The 23,058-nt window shown below is 37.6% G+C and overlaps 1 protein-coding gene across 1 annotated transcript; it reads left to right on the top strand.

Moving 5' to 3' along the window:
* The first annotated feature begins 7,750 nt into the window (after positions 1-7,750).
* On the top strand, positions 7,751-17,707 carry LOC138935674 (putative uncharacterized protein DDB_G0290989). The gene is made up of 5 exons (XM_070300432.1): positions 7,751-8,018; positions 10,906-10,964; positions 11,044-11,117; positions 12,352-14,094; positions 14,356-17,707. The coding sequence occupies exons 2-5, from the start codon at positions 10,940-10,942 to the stop codon at positions 16,654-16,656; spliced, it is 4,143 nt and encodes a 1,380-aa protein (XP_070156533.1). The 5' UTR covers positions 7,751-8,018; positions 10,906-10,939; the 3' UTR covers positions 16,657-17,707.
* Positions 17,708-23,058: the final 5,351 nt, after the last annotated feature.

A 23,058-nucleotide genomic window follows, 5' to 3' on the forward strand; every position in this document is an offset into this window, starting at 1 on the left:
ATGCGGGAAAGGATAACAGCTAAAAATGTTTTCATTTTAAATTTCGTTTTGCGTAATTTCTCCAACATCTTCGCCTAAACGTATAAAGAGCTGCTTCAGCAGCTGTTAAAGCAGCACGATGCTGATTTTGCTGCCCGATCGAACGGTGGTTAGCAATCACACGCGGGTAAAGGGGAAATGTAACTTCCAGAACGGAAGTATTTTCAATGTAACGCTACGTGGTGGGAATAAATTCACTATGTGCTTGTTAACAATCTTACATATACGCAAGCACGTGTGAAAGAAGCTTCGTTCGTGCCCGATGGGTTTTTCTTCGCGTAAATTCGCCTTTGCGTGCTCGATTCATGCAACAGCGAAACTTCAGGTGGGTGTCTGTGTGAGAAACGGGTGCTCTTAGAACGGAGAAAGTTTTCTTTTTTCTTCTTTATCGTTCCGATATAATCGACGGGATGTGAAGACAGGCAAATGTGCCGCGGAAACTTCCGTAAAGTCGAAGGCTTTCCAAACTCTAAATATATATAAACGTCATTTTCCATTAGTGATTAGAAAAAAGTAAGTTTAAGAAGAAGAAAAATCTATTTTAGTTCCCTTTGGTGACAAGATGTCGATTAATAATCAACAAAATGTAAAATTTTAAGATTTTTATCTATATTATTTGAAAGAACTATTAGCTAACGCGTGACTTGAGAAAAGAGAGAGCTATCGCCGTATACTAAACATTATACACGCAATTAATGATCCGTATACAATATACAATATGTATCATATCAAATATATGTATATGTAATATATATAATATATATATATATTAAAAATATTATAAATTTAATATAAAGTTTATAAAAATAAACGAGTCCGACGAGATTAATCAATTACACCGAGCGCATTTGTATTCTTCGAGAAGTTGTAGCAATGTAACAGTATTACGCGAGCTCTCACAAAATTACACAACAAACGCGCCCACGATGAAATGCGTTACATATAATTTGATGAGAAAGAAACGCAATCAATTGTCCCCGAGTTTGGCGACGTGAGAAGACGACAATGATTCCCACTTTTTCTAACGCGTATTATAATATAAGAAAGTACATACACAACTCCGTTTCCTATACTTTTCAAAAGGCCACATATTATTTCGGACCCTTCTAGAGGATATATTGTGTAATAAGATTGTGGCGCGCAAGAAATGAATCCAAGTGATCATTTTTTTTTTTTTTTAATTTTTACAACCGGTTCCTCGTTTACCTTCATCAAATAATCACTTTCGCGCGCGATTATAACGTTTTGTTACAGATATATATATATATATATATATATATATATATATATATATATATATATATTATATCCCCTTTTTTCTCTCCCGATATTTTACGTAATCAATCTCATGGTTTCTTCACGAGAGACCCGCCGTCACGGTTCAATGACGTGCAATTTCGTCGTCGTCAGTGACGGAGAAACCGATCTCGCCGCCGTATTCGCGTGTCGCTTTCGGAATAATCGATTCAATTAACCCCGCGCATCGTGCAATTATCGAGAGTTCTACAAAGTGACGAGCCGTGATCTTACTTAATCCTCTCGTGCATTATTCATGGACTGTGAGCATTGAACCGGTCGTACGTACGATCGTTGTTGTATGCGAGCGCTGCACTTGCTCGTGCATCGAGGTCGCTCGCGATGACGAGAAGGAGGAGGTGGAGGTGGGGGAGAAAGAGGGGGAGGACGCACTTGCCGGCAATCAAGGTGGCTCCCTCGAAATCGTCATAACTTTCCCTTCGCCGGGACAGTTTTCTTCATTCTAGAGACTACGCGACCTACAGGAATCGGCGGCGACTAGGTATGCATATTAAGTCGCACCCGCGTATCTAGGCGCGTCGAGTGTCGCGCCGACCCAGATCCGGCGCCTCCTCGGCAGGAAAGCGCTCATCCGTCCTGTCATCGCGCGATCCAATTCTCTCGGCTTGTAATTTTCAAGTTCCGTCACTCGCCCGGTTATCGAGAAAAAGAGAGACGAAGGCCATGCGAACGCTCTTATTATCCGCGATCATTCCGATGATTTATAACGTATTTGATCAGAGTAATCCGTAAACTGCTGCGGTTGGAGTTTCTGGAACGCGTCGAGCTTCTATCCGCTTTATCCGGCATTCGTTGAAGCGAGACTTTTCTCTCATTGCCAGGTTTCGCAAACCGAGATCACTTTGTAGCGCATTTGTTAACTCCTACCTTGGAATATCTCGGCATTGCAGATTATATGTATCAATCTGCTCTGTAAGATTCTAAAAAATTATATTTACCGCGCTTTATAAGAAACGAAGAATTGAAATTACACAGGGGCAGAGCGCGAAAAATTCTTTATTTACAAGACAATTAATATTGCAAACGTTATATCGTATATATACATATGTGCGTGACAGTTTCGATCTCGTAGAGCGATCAAAAAATATTTTCGAATTTCCCATCGTTTTAATACTTTTTATATTACGTTTCACCTTTTTAATATCAAATAGATTTTCTAAAGCTTGAAATATACGCTTTTCATCGCTAGTCTCATTCTGTAAAGCCGGAATCGTTTGGTACGCCGCTGTCAGCGCTACGTAGACAAACATGTCGAACGGTTTAGTTATCGATTATGGAAACGAGGGATTTGCGATATCTCTCACATTAGTTAAGGAAAGTACAAACACAGGCGAGAGGGAGAAGTTGGTTAATTCGTTCTTTTTCTTTTCCAAGCACGTATCTCGCTTCGTTTCACTTTGTCCCGCGACACGCTATGAGAACCCGATCGATGCAATTAATCGCGTTCGATCATTAAATTTCTACGAAGATAGTTGAACGTCTCTCTCTCTCTCTCTCTCTCTCTCTCTCTCTCTCTCATCCTTCTCTCCAACGAAATTTTTCACTCGGTTTGCAAGAAAGTTAGATCTGGACTCCGTTCCTCCCATTTTATTCGTCGACTCTACTCGCTCTTGAGACGATTTCGTCATTACGCGGTCACTCTCGATCACGTCACGACATCGAAAGTATCCTCAGGTATTTCGCCGGCATATCTCGTCATTACTTTTACTCGCGTCATAGAACACTCGTCGACCTCGTTGTAGCACTTTATATCTTTACTAAGCACGCGTTGCTCTATTAGTTAACATCAGAGAGCCAGCCGAAGGCGACGTCATTAATATCGGAGTCGATTATTCAAATACACTCGACCACGAATGCATTTCGAGAGGAAAGCTAATAATATAAATATCAATTTTTCCGCGAATATTTTTAAACACAAGCGAGAAACCTGCTATACCGGAATGTTGAAACGAAGGAATAGAATATATATATATATATATATATATATATATATATATATTTGTTGCTTTCTCTCTTCTATCTTTCATAACTAATAGGTCGAAATTACACATTGTATATTTATCGCGTTATTTATAAATAACTTGAGATCAAATTATCAATTGTTATAACGACTGATGATTATAATCAAAACTATATTGCGAATATTTATATAACTCGCAGAGCAGTTTACTTCTTCTTCGAATATATCAAACATGTCTGTGCAGTTTTTAAAACATTAGTTTTTCGTAATAATTATTTGGAATAAATATTGAGATGTCATAAATACATCCGTATTATCGTACATTTCCACTTTTGATTACATGTTTGTTAAATAATAAAGCATAGACACATACACGCGACTTTTACTGGGAGTAATTAATTACGCTGTTCCAAATGTAACCGCATCGATTGTTCGATCATTTTCCAGTTAGCGCATTCGTATTATGCGCTTTAAATAATTCGTGCCGATGTCGTATAATATAAAATAAATTTTATCGTACCATTTAATATATTGTCAACGTAATCATGGTGTAATAACTGTACATAATTAATTAATGTAATTGATCATTTAAGATAAAATTTCAATTGGAAATTAAATTAGGATTATATTTCTATTTATCACGGTATATTGATCGGGCATTAATTTTTATTCTCGAATGTATTAGACGCTCGATTTTTCCAGGATTTTTTTGTGTATCTATTTTTCTCGACGCGTGTTATTAAAAACATATTGTTAAAAGTTGAGATATACAGAACACGAACAAAGAATAATAAACAAGAATTTAAACCCAGTTGAATCCCAGGAGTTTGCGATACCACAAATTATAAATTGCATCTGTCGAATGATATTTGATAAGGCAAGACTCAGGAAGTGCGGGAGAGTCTGAAAGTTAATTAACACGATGCGAATAATTGCAGTTTTCCTGTATTCGTTACTCATTATCAGATCGCAAACGTGAAACGTGAGATCTGACTTCGTAAGATCGAGATTTCTCGCGCGACGTCCGCCGCGTATCTTCATCTTTCTCCATCCTGTTGTCGCTATTATAAACAGCAGCGTCGAATTTCATTAATAAACTCAAATTATTCTTAATTAACAGATTAAACATCCTTTCTCGCGTTTAACGCAATAGTTTTAATTTTTCATGGCGCGCTTATTATTTTATAGAAATAAATGCAATTAAATACGAGTTGTTTGTGCAAACTAACAATTTTTCTTCAATGTTTATTGATAAGGCTCTATTATAATTGAATCAGTCGGGGTATTTGCTGATCGAAGTTGTGTAGGAGACGGCGACACATGATATAATAATATCATTTACATAAATTACTCGTGATACTGTTATCGATCTAACACATATTGCATAGAGCCAGTCTAATTTGATCGGGAAGTTCTCCTGAATTGCAACATCAACAGGTTCTCCACTCGCTTTAACTACAAGTTAAACAGCCGTCGAATTCTGTCGATACAAGTATGTGCCGACTTAAACAGCAAATCAAATTAGAAATCTAGCGTTCAGAGAATTAATCAAATTTATCAAATTATCGAAGTTATCTTCTTGAGAGAGAGAGAGAGACGCGTTTACATATATTGTAAGAGATAAAATTAATAGATCTTACGCCGTTAAATCGACAATGTATATAATGCTGTTTCATTTTATTCGATAAAACCGTCAGAGGAAATATGTACAACTCTCCTTGCAATAGAAATATATCTCACGGTTACCTAACAGGAGAACTGTCAATGTGCGCCGTTCGACTCGCGGTTATCGAATTACCTACTCACGCTGTGTTTGACATTTTCGTTACTTATTATATGTACGTACGTACGTGTACACGCATGAGTTCCCCTTTCACTTTTCTGTAACAAGCGAGTTTCCCAGTAACGTTAACATTAAAGCTCGTTTATGTATCATTTCGCCGCAACCGAGACCTGTCGCATTACAGTGAAAGTATCCCATTCGAGAGGGAAATGCGAGCACGTCGTACAAACTGTCTGAGATCCTCCGGTCATTCATGAGGCCTCATCGTAGCCTGTTATTCGCTCGTTAACGCATAATTCGATATTGCGGGCGTGCTCCACGTTCTCGCGAGTCGCATCTCGAATAATCTCCCACGTTGTTCCCATACCTTCCCTCTCGACGATCGTTCTTACGTCATCGTTAATGAATCGCGCTTTACGCAACTCTCAGGATACGCGAAGAATTGGAAGAGGAGTGTTATCGACGTGAGTAAAATTACATTGTGCGATATCGTGAAAGAAAATACGACGATAAAAATATATTATGTTTAATTCCCCGGAAAGGAAAACTTTGCAACTTTTATTTAAAAGGATCCCAATTCTCGGAGATCTCGATGCTTCTTTGAAACTGTCGATTTTAATCGTGAGCTTTCGATCGCGACTTTTAAAAACCGGTCAAGCATCTTCCGCGTTCTACGCGACGTTAAGACGCTTAATTATGCTACGTCTTACAATCGCTAATCTTCTAATTTGCGCCGAGAGTACGCAGGATACATATGTTGGGACGCCGCCATGCGCGACGAGTAGACCGTAATCTTATCTCGAATTAGACATCGAACGCTGCTCGTCATTGTTATAATGGGGATCCCAGTAGCGATTAGGCCATCGAGAAGTCTTGGGAAACGATGTGTTTTTTTTTTTTCAGATGCGTTGCGACACGTCGCTCTTACGCTCATTGCACGCTAGCACACACGTGAGAGGAGGAATCCGCGGATATGCGGGAGTTTCGAGAGAGGAAGGACGGAGAGAGAGAGAGAGAGAGAGAGAGAGAAGACGCTTTAGAAGGATTTCATCGTCTTATAAAAACAACGCGCGTCCAATTTATCTTCTCCCGTGTCATCATACTTAACCACCTAGTGGCTAGTTTATCTTTTTCGACGAGAAGTCCGGAAGCGTGAAGGGATTTTGCAAGAATCTTCATCTCTGACAACGTCACAAACTCTCCCACAGATAAAACAATTCAGTACTCTAGATAAAATCATTTCACCCTACGATAATTAATCGTAATATTATTCTAAAAGACTAGCGTAGAATAGAATTCTTGATGAAAACGATAAAGTATCGATATACTCGTACATAATTTATATTTGCTTCGCATTTGCATAAGTAACTGTAAAAGATTTTTAGAATCTCATATATATCTCTACTATTTATTTCATAAATAACATTATATACGCGCATGAATAAATTATGATGAATAAAAATCATCAGAATTGAAAGGAGATTAGAGTATAACTGGCTTGATCCTTGCGGAATTATTACCGTTACAACATACTCATTTTCTCAATACACGAACACTCCGAAGTCTTTTAAAATTAGAACTCGCGTTGTTTTCTCACTCTCATTACAATCTCACTCATTACAATCGTAATATCTTCATTGCGCCTTTGAATACAATCGAAATTAGAGTACAAAGAGAATCGTCTTTACATCTTTTATTACAGAAACAAAAAAGCGTTTTGTCATCGTAATATTATTCCAAAAGACTAGCGTATAGAATTCTTGATGAAAACGATAAAGTATCGAATGTACTCGTACATAATTTATATTTGCTTCTCATTTGCATAAGTAACTACTCGAAATAAGATAAACCGGGACAACGGCGAGAAACGACCACCACAGTACGATCAGAGAGTGCAGATTATGCAATATACGTAACTCTTATTGTGCGACTAACTGCACGTAACGTCATATTCTTGTGCTCCCAGAGGGTTTTATTCCACGGCCATTCTCGGCGCGAGTTGAACAGTAACGCGCGCCCAATTTTACAGCGAGATAATTGACGATTAATGAATGCATGGGCTTCGCTTCCACACACGAAGTGGAAAGCGAAAGGCCAGGCGAATCAGAGCGTAACCCCTTCGCGAGATCGGGTGCGTTTAAAAACTCGCAAAAAAAAAAAAAAACTATCTTTGAAATGCTACAACCTTTTCCGACCAATCTTATCTGCTTCCTGCTGTTGCAGGAAACTCACAGGATTCCGGCGTTTATCATTATTAAATACTTCTGATAACAAATATTTCTCATAAAGCGCAATAATCATCAAGACAAGATACCGATCAGCAGAGAAGCGCAAACATTTTTTTACACGCGAGAAATATTTTCGTTCCGGAATATTTAGATCAAAAATTTTTAATTTAAATTATACACCCACACATAACTTTTTACGTCACATATTAAAGAGATTTAGCTCTACTTTGTGGAACGACACACTACGATAGCCTATTGACGGATAAATCACGGGCGTCTCTCCCTTTGTTAAAGCGACGCACATAAAGCAAATTTCAATTCATTAATGCTAAAAGGCTGCTCTTGCGCGTCTAGGCTTCTGTCAGTCGGTATAATGCACTTGCACCGTTTAAGCTACACAGCACGGCATTTTCAGTTAGTGGATTCTGAGAGTGTTCATTGACGCATAGAGAGAGTCGAGGCGTTTGTTTGTATTGTAACGTCTATTGTGAATGCGAGATTGTGAATTAAATGGCGAGAAAAAAAAATTGACTGCGATAAATATCGCCGAAGATACGCATTGACATGGAGTTGTAACAGTTCTTTCGGAAACAGTAACTCAAACGCGCTTTGAATTGCGAAAGATCATAGAAAGTGTATTCCTGGTGTTTGGAAATCAATTTTAACGCTACGTCAAGGTCGATGAATCTAGGTAAGAAAAATTACCATATAAATGGGAAACTAACTGTTGTAAGATATAAATATGTATAAATGTAAAAAAGAATATTGTCACTGATTTTTTTTTTTTTTATTTAATTCAGTCTTGTTTAAATGTGCGTCATATGAGCATCCTAAATAAGATAATTAAATTATAATGATCCTTAAAGGCATATCTAATAAAAGAACGTTTTTAAAAAAATATATTATTTAAAAGTACGAAATTAATAACAACTTAAATCGACAACTAAATGGTTTAAATCTTATTCGATTGATTTGAATTTATTAAATTCGCATTACTATATTACACGGTAATCGAGAAAAATATATGCGGTCATAAAGATAAGAAGCAACAGCCGTGAGTTTGCTCGTATTTCAATCGACTCTTAATCGGATTATTCAGAATGGCGGAAAATTCCTTGAGTAATTCTGTCTCGTATAAATCATATTTAATGGAGAATAAACGTGCAACTTCGATGATTGCCTGTTACGTTAATGTACATATTATTTCACACGATTATTGAATTATAACAACAATCGTTATCATACATATTCCATCACATTATTTAAGAGCTGAACGAATAATCTTAGACAGTTTCTTCAAGATCGCAAGATCTTTTCTGAGAATATGATTTTTTGTTTGATAATGCAAAATAATTCAGAATATTTCCCTGCGCTTTTCATATTCAATCATAATGGATTGAATTTAAAAAACGATCGACAAAACGAAAAATGAGAGGCTATTCAAACTCTGGAACGCCAAGTTTATAACATTCGACTCTATTCGTCATGTCGACCATGGAATGTATCGACTCCTTTGGGAACGCTGGACAACGACATTTATAATTAATTCATCCGGAAGCTGGCTTGAAATTTAAATGCAACCGGGCTCCATCGATTTCTCGTACCGCAGCCATTTTTTACCAAAAAGATGGCAGCACCAAACGATATTATTTGTGAGCATGCGCAATCATCCAAGTGTTTTTATTTCATACCTGTGGCACATCCGTCTTCCGGGCCAACGGGAAAGAAAAATAAAAAAAAACCTTGGGTCATTTTTAAATACAGATTGTGAAAAATTTGAAATACTGATATTTGTAAAATGTTATCCCCCCCAGGGATCGAAAGAGGGATTGGAACGGATTATTCATCATAAATGAAAATAAATATTAATTTTAAAATACAATTTTTAGTATAAAGCACGATATATGTAAATCCACGAAATTATTCATCATCGTAAACGATAATTATTGATGTTTGAAACAGATATTACGCGATAATCGAGAAAAACGTTACATTTATAAAAGACGATATTCATTATATATATATATATATACAAATATTTACTAGAAATTTGTAATTACTCGTATATAATTATAGAAGATACGGCTGCACGTAATTAGCCGCGTACGCGCGAAATTGAATATTCGTGCGATGATTATGTGAGATGCAAAAAAAAAAAAAAATATATCATATACGCGCAATATTCATACGGTCCGTATCGCTTAACACGAGTCAATAATTACGTCAAAATCGATGAGTGGCGATCGGATTCGCCAATTGAATTGGCGTGGCGATGCTGCGCGTACCAATTTCTAGAGTCTCGCATTATTAACGCGTGGCTATCGATTAAATGAAATTTCCATCGTACAATTCGGGAGAGTGAGAGCGTTTACGCAAAATGGTTCAATATCGCGGCACTTTTACTTTTTCCCGCCAGAAACTTTCTTCTACGTATGACGGTAAGAAAAAAAAATTACCCATGCAAAGTCGACAATTTGTACACCCCCGATGCTTAACGAATGAGGAGAAAGTGCGTTACTTTTACATTAAAAATTTCCTGCGCGGTCAACTTTACTACTTTACGTAATTCTGTTTTACTATTTTATATAATATACATGCGATATTGTTTCTTCCTTTTAAACATTAATTGCGAGAATAATTGATATCACGCTACCATATTTCATACAATTTTCAGTTCATTCACTTTGTTTATTCGCCTATTAATTATCATTGTTACATATAGATTCCTGCGAAAGGTTTAATGGTATCGTAAGCAGTATCGTAACTGTATCTAAATTTATGTTGCAATTTCATAATCCGAACGAGCTTCGACCGTTACGTCGAACATTTGCGGTAATAATGGGGTTGTTAGCGATTCACTGCATTACCCTCATGAATATTAAGATTTACTAACGACTTTGTAATATCCCCCGATATCTCCGCGGGCGAAATTTTATATCGCACTTTTTCTCTTTTATACCTGCGTGATAAGACGAACTGTCACTACGATAAATAATGTTCTAGAAAAGTTAGAGTGATCAGCCAAGTAACTCGAGATTACAATATTGGGTCTATTAACTCGCATTTCACGTTACTTTGCACAAAAGTGCACATTGTACAAAAGATGTTCGTGTATTATGGCAAATGTCCGTATATAAAAAGAGAAATTCTCTCCCCCTTTTGTGAATTTCGTTATTACCGCGATTTAAAAATGAGAAAATAGCGCGGAAACGATTCAGGAGATTATGATAGATGCATGACGCTTTCTATCCTTCCTTTCTCTACGCGATACGTTACACTTTTCTCGTGCTCATATTTTAACAGTTAATTCACCTGGATGCGGGATGAAGTATGGGGCGCCGGGTGTCCTACTTATATCACGGGGATATTGATAAATATTATTTTCTCGTACGATTTAATCCGTTTTACGCAGAGAAAGTGTAATATTTTATATAAATAAAAATTGCTTTTGTTTTAAATTTAACATCTTTCTTTCGATCATCCGTTTAATTCTGTTCTTACAAATGCGATGCGATAATAATATTTTAAATAAAACATCGGACTCTGTTAATAATAAGCAATTGTCTTCTCTGTTGCAGAATTCACATATAAATGATCTCATAGTCTGCCACGATGTCGTCGACACTGTTACTGAATTGTAAGTATATTTTACGCTAAATTCGCAAAATCTTCTGTCATATTAAAAAGCTTTAATTTATATTACTCGAATAATATAGGTGTTTTGATGACATGGCTGTTTGTCGCCATAGGAGCGATCACCGTATCAATAGATCGCGCTGACATTAAAGCCGTAAGTATAATCGATATAAAAAATTTCACTTAATCTCTATTGTACATTATTATCGTTAATTGTTAATACCATTACTTTTATGCTTTGTATTTTTTTTAATTTAATATTCAAATATCAGTATAGCTAATATTTAATATCAAAAAGTTATGTGACATAAGATGCTATAAGACTTCTCTTGGAAATTTTTTAAAATAAAGAACTATCTTTAAATTTATAAAGCGGATCATATATAAATTATACTTGATTTTTGCGAGACAGTTTCTCTCGCGTATTTGATATTTTATTGACATCTTTTTATTATCGCATAAGTAATGCACGAGTCAATAAAATCTCTGTCTTTTGATTCTAATGGCATTTTACGCGACTCGACAGCCGGAAACGCGCGACAATTCCTTTACTGCCACAAAAGCAAAATAACTGGGAAGGTTAGACGAAAGATAGTTCGCCGTCTAAAAGCTATTGATTTTATTTCGCATGTAACACAATATTCGCGCGCACGTTTATCCACAGTCGCCATCGAGAAATGACATTCCGACATCTTAGATTTTCATTTTATTACATTCTATTAGGATTCTCGACAGGCGCGCGAATAAAGTACCCGGCTTATCACGGAACGTGTGTACTCGAAATGAATGGACTTAGGAAGGTTATTTGGAGATAACATGTTCTCAAGACCACGTACGCTTATTTTCTGATTATATCGACCGTAGCTTACCGCCAATGGCGGGAAATAATGGTCTCACTTACAATTTTCTAAAACGTCCGCGTCGTGGTGAAACTGGAACAGGAACCATTCCATTAACCTCTTCAGGAAGTTCGAGTATCGCATTACTGTAGCTGTCCTCGCTTTAAACGCGAACGAAAGTTGTGTTTGATGCACCGTATAGGGAAGGTACATGAGAGCTTTATGGCAAAGCTAGATATACAAGTTGCTCGACTGCAATGTACCGATCTAATGGATCGTAGTTTAAAACAATTCTTGTTAGTAGATGGAGAAGCGTAAAATAGATAGTTAATTATAAGAAAGAATTTTTTAATAGAATGTTATAAGTATATTATTCTAAAATCAGGCAGACAAGAATGTGCTCGATATGTACAAATTTTATTAATTTTATTATTTTTAATTTTTTTTTTTTTTTAATTTTGTGATCCTAATTTAACGAGACATATAGGTCAGATATATTCAATTTTTGAATTTTCCTGTCAAAATATATAAAGAATTTCTGATTCATAGCCACCAACACGATCGTCGATGATCGCAAACGGATGGCGGCCACTGACTAATTCCTACGAGGAAACGATCGGCACCAACGTGTCGCCATCCAGTCATCTGGAGAAGAACGTCCAGGTGCATCCCGTCCTGAGCAAGTTTCAAGAGCACATGGCGGCTTCAGAGAAATTGAAGCCGCCGCGAAAGGGCAAGCCGCCGGTCCACGAATATAGTCCGCCGAGTATACTCGGTAGTTTCACGATGTTTGGACATGCGGCGACGAAAGCACGGGGCGAAATTAAGACGCCAAGCAAACCCTTGCGTGCTTCGGAGACCCAGGAGTACACGTTCCTGCTACCACCGCCCAAAGACGCGTATCGTTTCGAGATGAGCCAAAACCGCAAGCCAATCCTGCGCGACAACGGCAACTATCTACGACAGCCGCAGTTTATCGCGGCGCAGAATGTTCAGCAACTACCGGATCCCGTGCGCGCCGCGACCTATTTCATCAAGAGTTACGCGTCCACCGATCATCCATCGACGCATGCCGTCAACCATCCGAGCAATCGTCCTTACATACCGCCCTACGCTATGCCGCAGGCGTTACAATCCTCCCGTCATCAGACGAAACCGTTCGAGTCCCTGAAGGTCAACGGCAACGCAAAACCGTACTTCCAGCCGCCCAGCGCAGAGATTCCGGGCGACTTCGGCAAACAAAAGATCGGCAACGAACGTGATGCCTACGACAGATATCAGCCGCAATCGCACAACGCGCAAATTTTGAACGCGGCCAACAGCGGAAACTTCTACAGCCAAGTGAACCACTCTCCGAACGGTCACCTCAAATCTTCCTACGAAAGAGATCCCGCTTTCCTGGTGCACGAAAGCCACGAGGTCAGCTTCGTGACGTCTCCCGGTACGTACAACGCGTACAACTTCCGACCCTCGTTACCGTACGATACTCTCCTGCCACCCGCGCTCTATACGTCCTCGTCGACGCCGTCGCCCACTACTGCCGTTACGCGGAATCCTGGCAAATATAGTCAGACAGTTGATGTCGCTCGCGAAAATGACTACAAACGTCCGGATCAGAGCCCGCGGAAAAAGCAGGAGAAACTCAGTGGGCAGACCGAATCACCTAATTCTCGAACGACGAGCACTTATTATGTATCGGAGCAACAGGATCTAACACCGCCTACGTGGGCGAAAAACAAATATACGTCCGACATAAACGAAGTTCTTCCGAGAGAGAATCCGCCGAACAAGTTCAACCAAGAGATCGTGAATCAAAATCAGATCACGCAAGTATCGAAGCTCTATCATAGACCGCAAAGCTCTTACAATCCTGTCGAGGTTTACCCATCGACGCCGATATCGGATTATGAAACACCCGAGAGTATCTCTCTAAAACACTTTAACGAGCAACAGTTTCTGCTGCAACAACAATTGCTGCAGCGCGATCGGGATAGACTGGCGGAACAAGAGCGCCAGCAGAAATTGGAGATCGAACGACAGCAGCAGGAGGAGTTGAAGAAACAGCAGGAAGAGCTGGATCAGCTTTTACAACGGGAGAAGGAGGAGGAGCAGGCGGCTAGACTGGCTGTGGAGTCCGCGAAAAATCAATCGCAGGATATCGTGAAGATCTCGCCCGATATGCCGTACACGATTCAACTGGCGCAATTCGAACCGCAAGTCACTACGGATGTCAATATCCTTGTATCGCGGCCCGATATTTACAATGTCGAACAATTAAGATTACAGCCTCAGGTAAGATATCATTTTTTCTAATTTAATGCATTGCATCCGATGTTAAATATTAAAGTACTATTAATTGACATCTTTAATAATTATGAACAAATTGAATTATCAATATTAATTGTCAAATATACTCTTTTAATGAAATTTAACAATTTTATTTATTAGGTAAGTAAATAATTTTATTAAAAAATTTGTTCTATATTTTTTGATTATTATAAATTCTCTACAAGATAAAAAAACAATTTAAAAATATATCTGTAAATATTATAGGTATCGCAAATCCCGGAGAATCATGTAAATCAGAATTATCAATATCAGCAGCATAAACAGAACGAGTATCAAGAGCAACAGGTCAATTATCGCGAACCTCAAATCGAGACACGGCCATATCATCCGCAAAAGCCATTCCGTGATCCGCATCGCCGTAAAAAACCATCGCTCGAACCTTCACTGACAGATCCACCGAGCCAATCGCCGGAGACCTCCGTTCCCTTAACCCTTCACGTAGACGAAGTGCCCATTCAGACAACGCTGGCGCCAGAAGCGCAGACTTTGCCGGTAACGACGCAGAAGCCGTCCAGAACTCGTCGTCCCGGTGTCCCGATTCGACGAAGAAAACCTTCGACGACTACAGAGGAACCGGTCGCAACATCTTACACAGAAGAAGAATTTCTCAAGTACAACAGAGAGGAAGCGCGGCACGATCAGTACGATTCCTCGCGAAGAAGACGGATAAAACCCACTCAAGCGACTTACAACGAGGACATAGTCGCGGAGAAAAGAGGCAATGTCAGAAAAAGACCTAGTTACCGAACCAGAGTGAATCACGACGACGCCTTTGACGCGCAGATCGTCACGGAGAGCGCGCGATCATCGCTGAATTCCTACGGACAGACGACGGAGTCTGCGCCAAGTTACAATGAGAATAACCAGTTCGAGACAAATCAGCCGAGCGTCTCATACGTAACAAGTCAGCCGATTAATCAATATTATGATTACTCCTCGCAGCAAAGCGCGGGATCACGCGAGGAGCAGCGTAAAGATCATCGCGAGGATCATCGCGAGAATTATCGCGAGGATCATCGGGAGGATCATCGTGAGGGTCATCGCAAGGATCATCGCGAGGATTATCGCGAGGATTATCGCGACACCACCGTGCCAGTGCAGGAATATTTCACGGAGATTAGCCGCGACAAAGTCGAGGATTACAATGTTGACGTGCATCAGAAAAATGCGAACGTCGTTACTAATATACCGGAAGATTTGTACGTGAAGACCGAGGATAATTACTACGATCGTGCGACTACGATTGCATCGACGACTACAACGACGACCACGACGACCACTACTACTACTCCGGAACCGACGACGCAGGCTCCCCAGATTGTCTCCTCAACTCTGAGATCTCACAAAATGCGCCCCTTGAGATACGGCAATGCTACCAGACCACGCTTCAGTATCAAGGATTACAAGAGCCGCTTGGATTACAAGAGCCGATTGTCTCAAGGTTCCACGACGGAGGCCGTGCCGACGCCCGCCGGCGAAACCTTGACACGGGTTTCCCATATCAAACAGAGAACGTCGAGTGCGAAGAATCAACAGGCTCAACAACCGGGCGATACCGTTAGAGAGACCACTGGTAGATACAAGTACGTCTCTAGGGTGAACTATCGAACCACTACTACGCCGAGCTCGGTGGCCGCGAGAGAGTACGAACGATTTTCGGAGGAGACGTCCTCGACGACTGAAAAGAGCAACAAGTTTGTGCCAAAGAGACGGCCGATTAGCAGCAATGTGTATCGAAGCAGAATCGCATCCACCACGAATAGTCCCACCCGATTGCAAATTAATGGCGAGACGAATGTCAGGCAGAGCTCGACGCGACCCGAAAACGTGTACTCGTCATCGATACGCAAGCGGCCGGTCGTAAAGAGCAGGCTACATCCTCATAAGGAACATGTAGCCACGGCGTATCCAGACAGTAAACGACAGGAAGAACCTACAGAGATGGCCGCTGAGGAAACCAGTTTTTACTCGGTTATAACGACCGCCGCTTCATCATCGTCGACCACCCATCTCGTGGGCAACGAGATTGTCAGCGAGAAGGGGGAGGCCGATAACTATCCGGTGCAACTCGGCGTGCAGGAAGACAAAAATGAGGATCACCAAATTGAGACGGATTCCCAAGACGAGAAGGTAAAAGCAGCATTAATTGACACGACGATTAACGATGACGATCGCGGACAAGTCTCTGGCGACAAACAGTCTAATGAGAGTCGAATCGAAAAGTCGAAAATCTCCCCGTCCATCGAGAGCAAAGTTGAAGAGCCGGAAACCGCGGAGATCACGACCAAGTTCGATGTGCCCTCCGACGAGGAGGAACTATTCGCCAAGGCATCGCAGAGCGTGGCGGATCTGACGAGTTCCGCGTCCGCTCTCTACGACAAGCCGGGCATGTTCAAGGCGGTCTCGCCGGAGAGCAGACTCGTTTCACCCCATTTCAAGATCACCACAGACGCGCCGACGTTACCCATCGAGGCCTTCTTTCAGGAATTCTCGAAGAAAAATTGATGGTTTACGAAAATAATCCACTTTGCCGCGCGGCAACAGACTGTTGCCGAATCGATAATTCCAGTTTCGAAGAATGGGGCGAAGAATCGTAGAAGAATTTCCGAACATTTTTCATAAGCGAAAAGTCAGAGATACAATATTTTTAATATATATATAGACTTTGCAAGAGAATTTATATTTCAAAACAGAATGTAGAACACGTTACGTCAGGGAAGGGGCTACAATTTTTCTTCAAGTATTATGTTACTTGTAAAGTATCCTAGACGCGGAAGAGCGTTTCGAAAGACTCACTCAGCGAGAAGAACTCACATATATTACGTCACATATACCCTTAGGCGTACTTATTTCCGTTTCTGAAGTATTGTCATTTCCGTTGTAGTAAATTAAAATGCTCGTGGCGTATCGAGCGTTTCTACACGCAATCATCACATTTCGAGCACACTTCCCAGTGGATATACGAATCTTTTAACGACTAAACGTTATACCAAAAATGTTAAGTCCGCGAAGAAGCGCCTCTGCAACGATGAAATTTCCGGAAGAGCAGTCGCGCTTTTTCTCGTACTCTCGACAGGACATTGCGTGTGCAATATCTGTCAAAAAGCAAAGGATTCGACTTGCTCATGTCCTGTTGTAATATCCTTCGTATACATCCTTTTTGTACCTTTTTATTCTAGGTTACTCATAAAGGAAGCAATACTAAATTAGAATATACAATATAACAATGTAATAATTATAATGTCTTATATTAACGTAATCGCGAATCATATCTCATTGTATTTATTTGAAGCGTGCGGAATCATTCTCTAAATCATTTCTCGTTGTCACTTTCCGCGACGTCGAGATGAGAAAACTAACGAACACCAAGAGATATTGTAAATATGAATAAATAGCGTAGAAATTTTCAATACTATTTTCTGGGCGGAATATGTTTTAAAATCTTTTAATCTATAAAAAACGAAAAAAAATTATTCAAAGCAAATGCATTCAAAGCAAATTTAAATACAACAACAGATGTATATATATATATATATATTCTGCATTTTAAACTTTTTAGAAGATCTATATTTTTTAAAATAAAAAATAATCCTTTTTCGTTAGAAACTAATTCATTTTGAATTATCATAACTAAAGTGAAAATTTTTTAATAAGACAATACCGCCTAGTATGTTTTATATTTATAAGTATTGTACGCTGGTGTAGATTAATATTTTTATATATTATTAATATTTTATTTAAAATTTAAGAAACCTATAATATATATATTGTATCTATTTGAATGATATAACGTTATCAACCGTTAGTAAAAAAATCGGTTTACAAAAATATAATCCTTATACAAACAAATCTTCTTTTATAAAAATATAACTGGAAGCATATATTTTACATAATAATGCGTATGGAAAAGATACGCATTTTTTTAATGATACAGACAATATATTCGTTGTTCTTGCATTATTTATGTATTCAGCATAATCATTTTATACTGTAAATAAATACGTCGGATTCATATAATAGAATGCAATGGGGATGAAACAATAATGATAAAAAAGCACCCTGAAACACTTACTTCGTGGCTTGCTAATTGGAGAATAGGGAACGCTTTAAATTACGAAGGAGCACATTAACAGAACAGAGAAACGTCACTTGAAGCATCGTAATCACCATTTGATTTAATAATTCGTTTAATAGCGTTCAACCCTATATTTGAGTTATGGCAAATGGTTACATAAACGTATAATTGCAAACGAGTAAAATACTATTTCAGAATATATATATATATTTTTTTTACGCTGCAAAAGTGAAGTCCCGCAAAGTACAGCGATCTCTTTAAGAAAATATTCAAGAAACAAGATGCCGTAATTAGGAATAACGGTAAGTATTTTTGAAATTTCTTGTAGAGAGTATAAACTTTTTTTTTATCCAAATTAAAAATCAAAAATTTTATTCTAAAACAAGCAATTGGATATTAAGATATTTAGGAGAAAATAAATGCGTACAGTATGGTTTTGCACGATCTTTTATGACGTCCAAAATAACGCACAGACTATCATACGACGTACAATCTTGTATAATTTATGATCAATTAACGAGATAGTATTTTACCCGTCCCGATACTCTTAATATTATACGTGTAACTCTCTTGATATTCTAAACTCGAGTTACATCTCTCCCACAATCGATTACATACGTATTATAGGCCTACGGATATTACTTCGAACGTACCTAATTTAGAATTATGCACAGGCCATACATTTCACATTTATATGTACTGACTATACGCGTATTCTTACGTTACACATACATATATGTATGTGTATATCTACTATATATATGTAATTACGTCGCTTGGCTGAAGTTTTGTGTATATCATAAAACTTCATGTATAATTGACAGTTAAAGTGTTTTACAATAACTCCGAGGTACAATTCGCGGTATATACAACAGTATCAAACTATAAGACAAAGTAGGCACACGCACACTAAAATATATATGTATATATACATATGTATATGTACACTATCTGCTGCAGCTGCGCCGAGTGAGCAAAAAACATGGATATTCGCGGCTAATTTTCGCATATCAACAATATCGCATGTGCCAAGCTAAACGTTCGTATTATTCGTAGTTACGAAAGAAAACGGTATCGACCCCAACGGAACGATGAAATTTAATATATTCGAGAGATATGTATCGTTTAAATAATTTATTTACGTTCCAAAAATTCTTACGTAAATATTTGCCTGTCACGATTTATATAAACATGACAATTTCGAATTAAAGTTAGTATACCAAATAAAAGAAAGGAAATGTTATTCTGATTTTAAACGCAATAATGGCACGAAAATAATAATTAGTATAATATTAATGTTCTTTGAAAGGATATTTTATCTGGCTTCGAATAATGCTATGAAAAATTATTTGTTATATTACATATTTCATGTAGTTTGCACGCAATAACTACACAGTTTTCGGAGATGCACTGGGCGAATCGCTACGTCATATATTCTTAATCTAATGCTCAGTGACAATTTTAACAGAAATATATAATCGCCATTAAAAATGTAGACGTAAAAGCACATTACTTATTTGAAGATATAGAATATTAATCGCTATAAAAGTTCGTCGTATCGTTTCCTTAGCGGCGTCCTATCGTGGGTCACTGGGAAGAACCATTAATATTCTAAGCTAAGAGGTGGAGACAAAAGTGAACCAAGCCAACGTGCGAAACTTAAAGGCACCTTTATATGCGCTCAACAGATTACAAAAGATTAATTATTACGACCAGAATAAAAGGACTTTTATATGGAGGTGGTTATAAGTTGGTCATTTTGAAAAGATATGAAAATATAGTTCTTATGTTTAATTACTTTTTTTTTTTTCATTGGAAAACTATTTATCATACTAGTCGCTGAGTATTGCTCTAAAAACTTTAATATCTCGCTTTGTTCTCGCGACATACAGAAAAATGAAATGAAATAAATTTTGTTCATTGGAGAATGTAAATTTTATTTTATTTTTTTTTTTTTTTTTAATATTTCGTTTCAATAGATCGTTGCGAGTACAAAATTGTTTACGGAATATCGTTATTCGAATTGCCTCGTATACATAATTTTCGATGTAATTATTACATATTCCCGCGGAGGAAATATTAAACATAATTTCGTTTTCAAACTAAACTGCTTAGTTTATATACATATCGATATAAATCGACAATAATATGTATCTTGTTTTACACAGTTTCGTAAAACAAAATTTTTAAAGAAGAATAACTGTGGCTTAATCAGCTAATTATCATTTATGTAAAAAGCACCACCAAATATATTATAAACGGACCGCACGATGCACATTTTCTATCTCGGCATTAGAGGAAAAATTTGAGAACAAAATTCGATGCCCGAATATATAACTAATTACTTTCTAATAGCGCATTCAATCTATCTAATATCCTGGATTTAATTGTAAGTCGAAATGTGTCTACGCGATGCGGTTGTGCCACTGTGTACACACACGCATCATTCGTATTTTAGTAAAAATATAAAAAAGGTAACATCTTATTTGTGTGTGTGTATGTGTGTGTTTGTGATGTGTGTGTATGTGTGTAAGAAGAAAATTATTAGTTTAAAACATACTAGAAAAGGAAGTTGCAGTGCCTCGTATATATATAAATACGCATATATATATATATATATATATATATATGTATATATATATATGTATGTATGTATGTATACATATGTATATGATTTATGGAAATATTTCGCACGCATATTTCGTATTATTTTTTTAGACAGTGGTACGTGTGTTATATATAGATCAAGCTGATATCAATATTTTCCTATCTATTTGCCTATTAGCGATTAACCGATCGGCCTGTCCGGCGTAATAAATTTCATTCTATTTCCATTTAAATCAATGCATTAATCTTTGTTATCGCAAGAAGAGACCTGCAGGTCATGACACTTATAACCTGTATACAGTGACAGTGATACATTTCTCCGATTGAAGCGAAAGATGACAATGTCGTACAAACTTTTGACGAGTATAATCATACGCAAATAATGTATATTGTATATTATATTATATATATAGATATATATAGTATTTTATATATATACAATAATGTACTGTAATATAAGAGAATATATATTCAAATTTAATAGATTAAATTTCAAATGATATAGAGCTGAGTTACACTCCTATATCTCAGTAATGAAATGAAATAAGAGGATATATACAACGTCTCACATAAAAGAAAAGCGTCGAAATATTCAAATTGATAAAATTTTTATCTTTAACGATTATTTATAATAGTTCTTATATATTTTACAGATTTAGAATATACGATTCATATCTAATTTCTACAAATTATATTTGAAATTTTGAATTCTTAAAGGTATAACCTTTTTTTAAATTAACATAAAAATTTTTTTTGATTAATAATTCTTAATTTTTTTCTTATATATATATATATATATATACCTACTTTACTAATATCCAATAAATTCTAATAACATTTGTTAGATGTTTAGAACATTGTATTCTTGACACATTTATATGTATGTACATTTCGATTTTACTTCTCGAGTATGTCATCAATTTTTGCAAATGTATTAAATAAAATAAAATACGTAGGTGAGCACGCTATGCACACGTCGAAACGAATTTTTCGCTTCGATAACCATCATTTTTCCGTGGCCGCTTCAATCGTGGAAATGATTTTGCGCGAAAAGGAATAACGTGGAACGATCGGTCGGCCGATTGGTCAACGCGATGTACTTATAACACTTTCAAGCGGGTCTCTCCTATGCTACGACCCCTTTTTAGAATTTCCATATGTGGCTTTGAGACGTTGGTCCACTTAGTTTAGTACGTTATTATCACTTTTTATTAATGTACGCGCGACGCGGACGCACACGAGCAGACTGAAGTCTAGAGTAACATGGATCTCTCGCCGCGATCGCAAATGGAATGATAGCTGGAAATCGGAAATCGATATTAATTCTGAAAGGTGGTGTATAATCCTTTCGTAATTGTATCGAAAAACTTTTAATCAGTACAAAATACGCATAAAACACACGATATCATAATCCGATACATTAATCGTATTCAGCGCAGACATTTTTCGATTCGAGCGAGAGCATTGTTTAATAACGGGTATACCCTCGTTGTTTAATAAATCACAAACACACATGCATGCAAGAATATTTGGAGTTATTTGATTTTTATCTATATATATTTAATTATTTGAGAAATTGCACAAAATTCTTCATTAACGGAAAGTAATATAATTCATGTTACGCTGACATTTCCGTTATTCTGATTTGTTTGAATCACTTTTGTTAATTATTGATTAATTCAAATAAGATGAATAAAATTAAATCTCTAATCAATCACAGACCGAGAGACATCAATTTTCCGATTCCCGTTAATGGATGATACCGTAACGCGGAGTCGTATTTCTCAGCGAGTATCGCCGTCAATAGCGTTCATTGTTCCCGCTTGAAATGAATTCGTCGCTCCTTAACTCCATGCCAGAAATGTCGCAAGTTCGTTAATTACGCCGATCTTGAGGAGAACGACCGACGGTATATAATCGGTCGACATCATCCTTCTTAGGTCGCCGGATCTCAGTCGTCCGAGCGACGCCTTTGTACCGGAACATTGCACAAGACGTCATTAACGAACAGCAATTACTTTCCGAGAAATAATGACGTGACGTCGAGCAAAAATGTGACGCGCGCCAAGCAAATGCGATTCTCGGTGTTGAAACGAATGCCGAAGTGCAAATATGGTATGTCGCAAATATTTAATTCATTATTTACGTTTTGCGCGCATTGCATCGATCTGTCGCTTATATGGATATAAGGAATCGTGATTAGTAAATGCAAAATGAAGACACAA

Source organism: Polyergus mexicanus, unplaced genomic scaffold (genome assembly GCF_030449975.1).
Source record: "Polyergus mexicanus isolate NDT 795.1 unplaced genomic scaffold, iyPolMexi1.0 SCAF_8, whole genome shotgun sequence".
Taxonomy (NCBI): domain Eukaryota; kingdom Metazoa; phylum Arthropoda; class Insecta; order Hymenoptera; family Formicidae; genus Polyergus; species Polyergus mexicanus.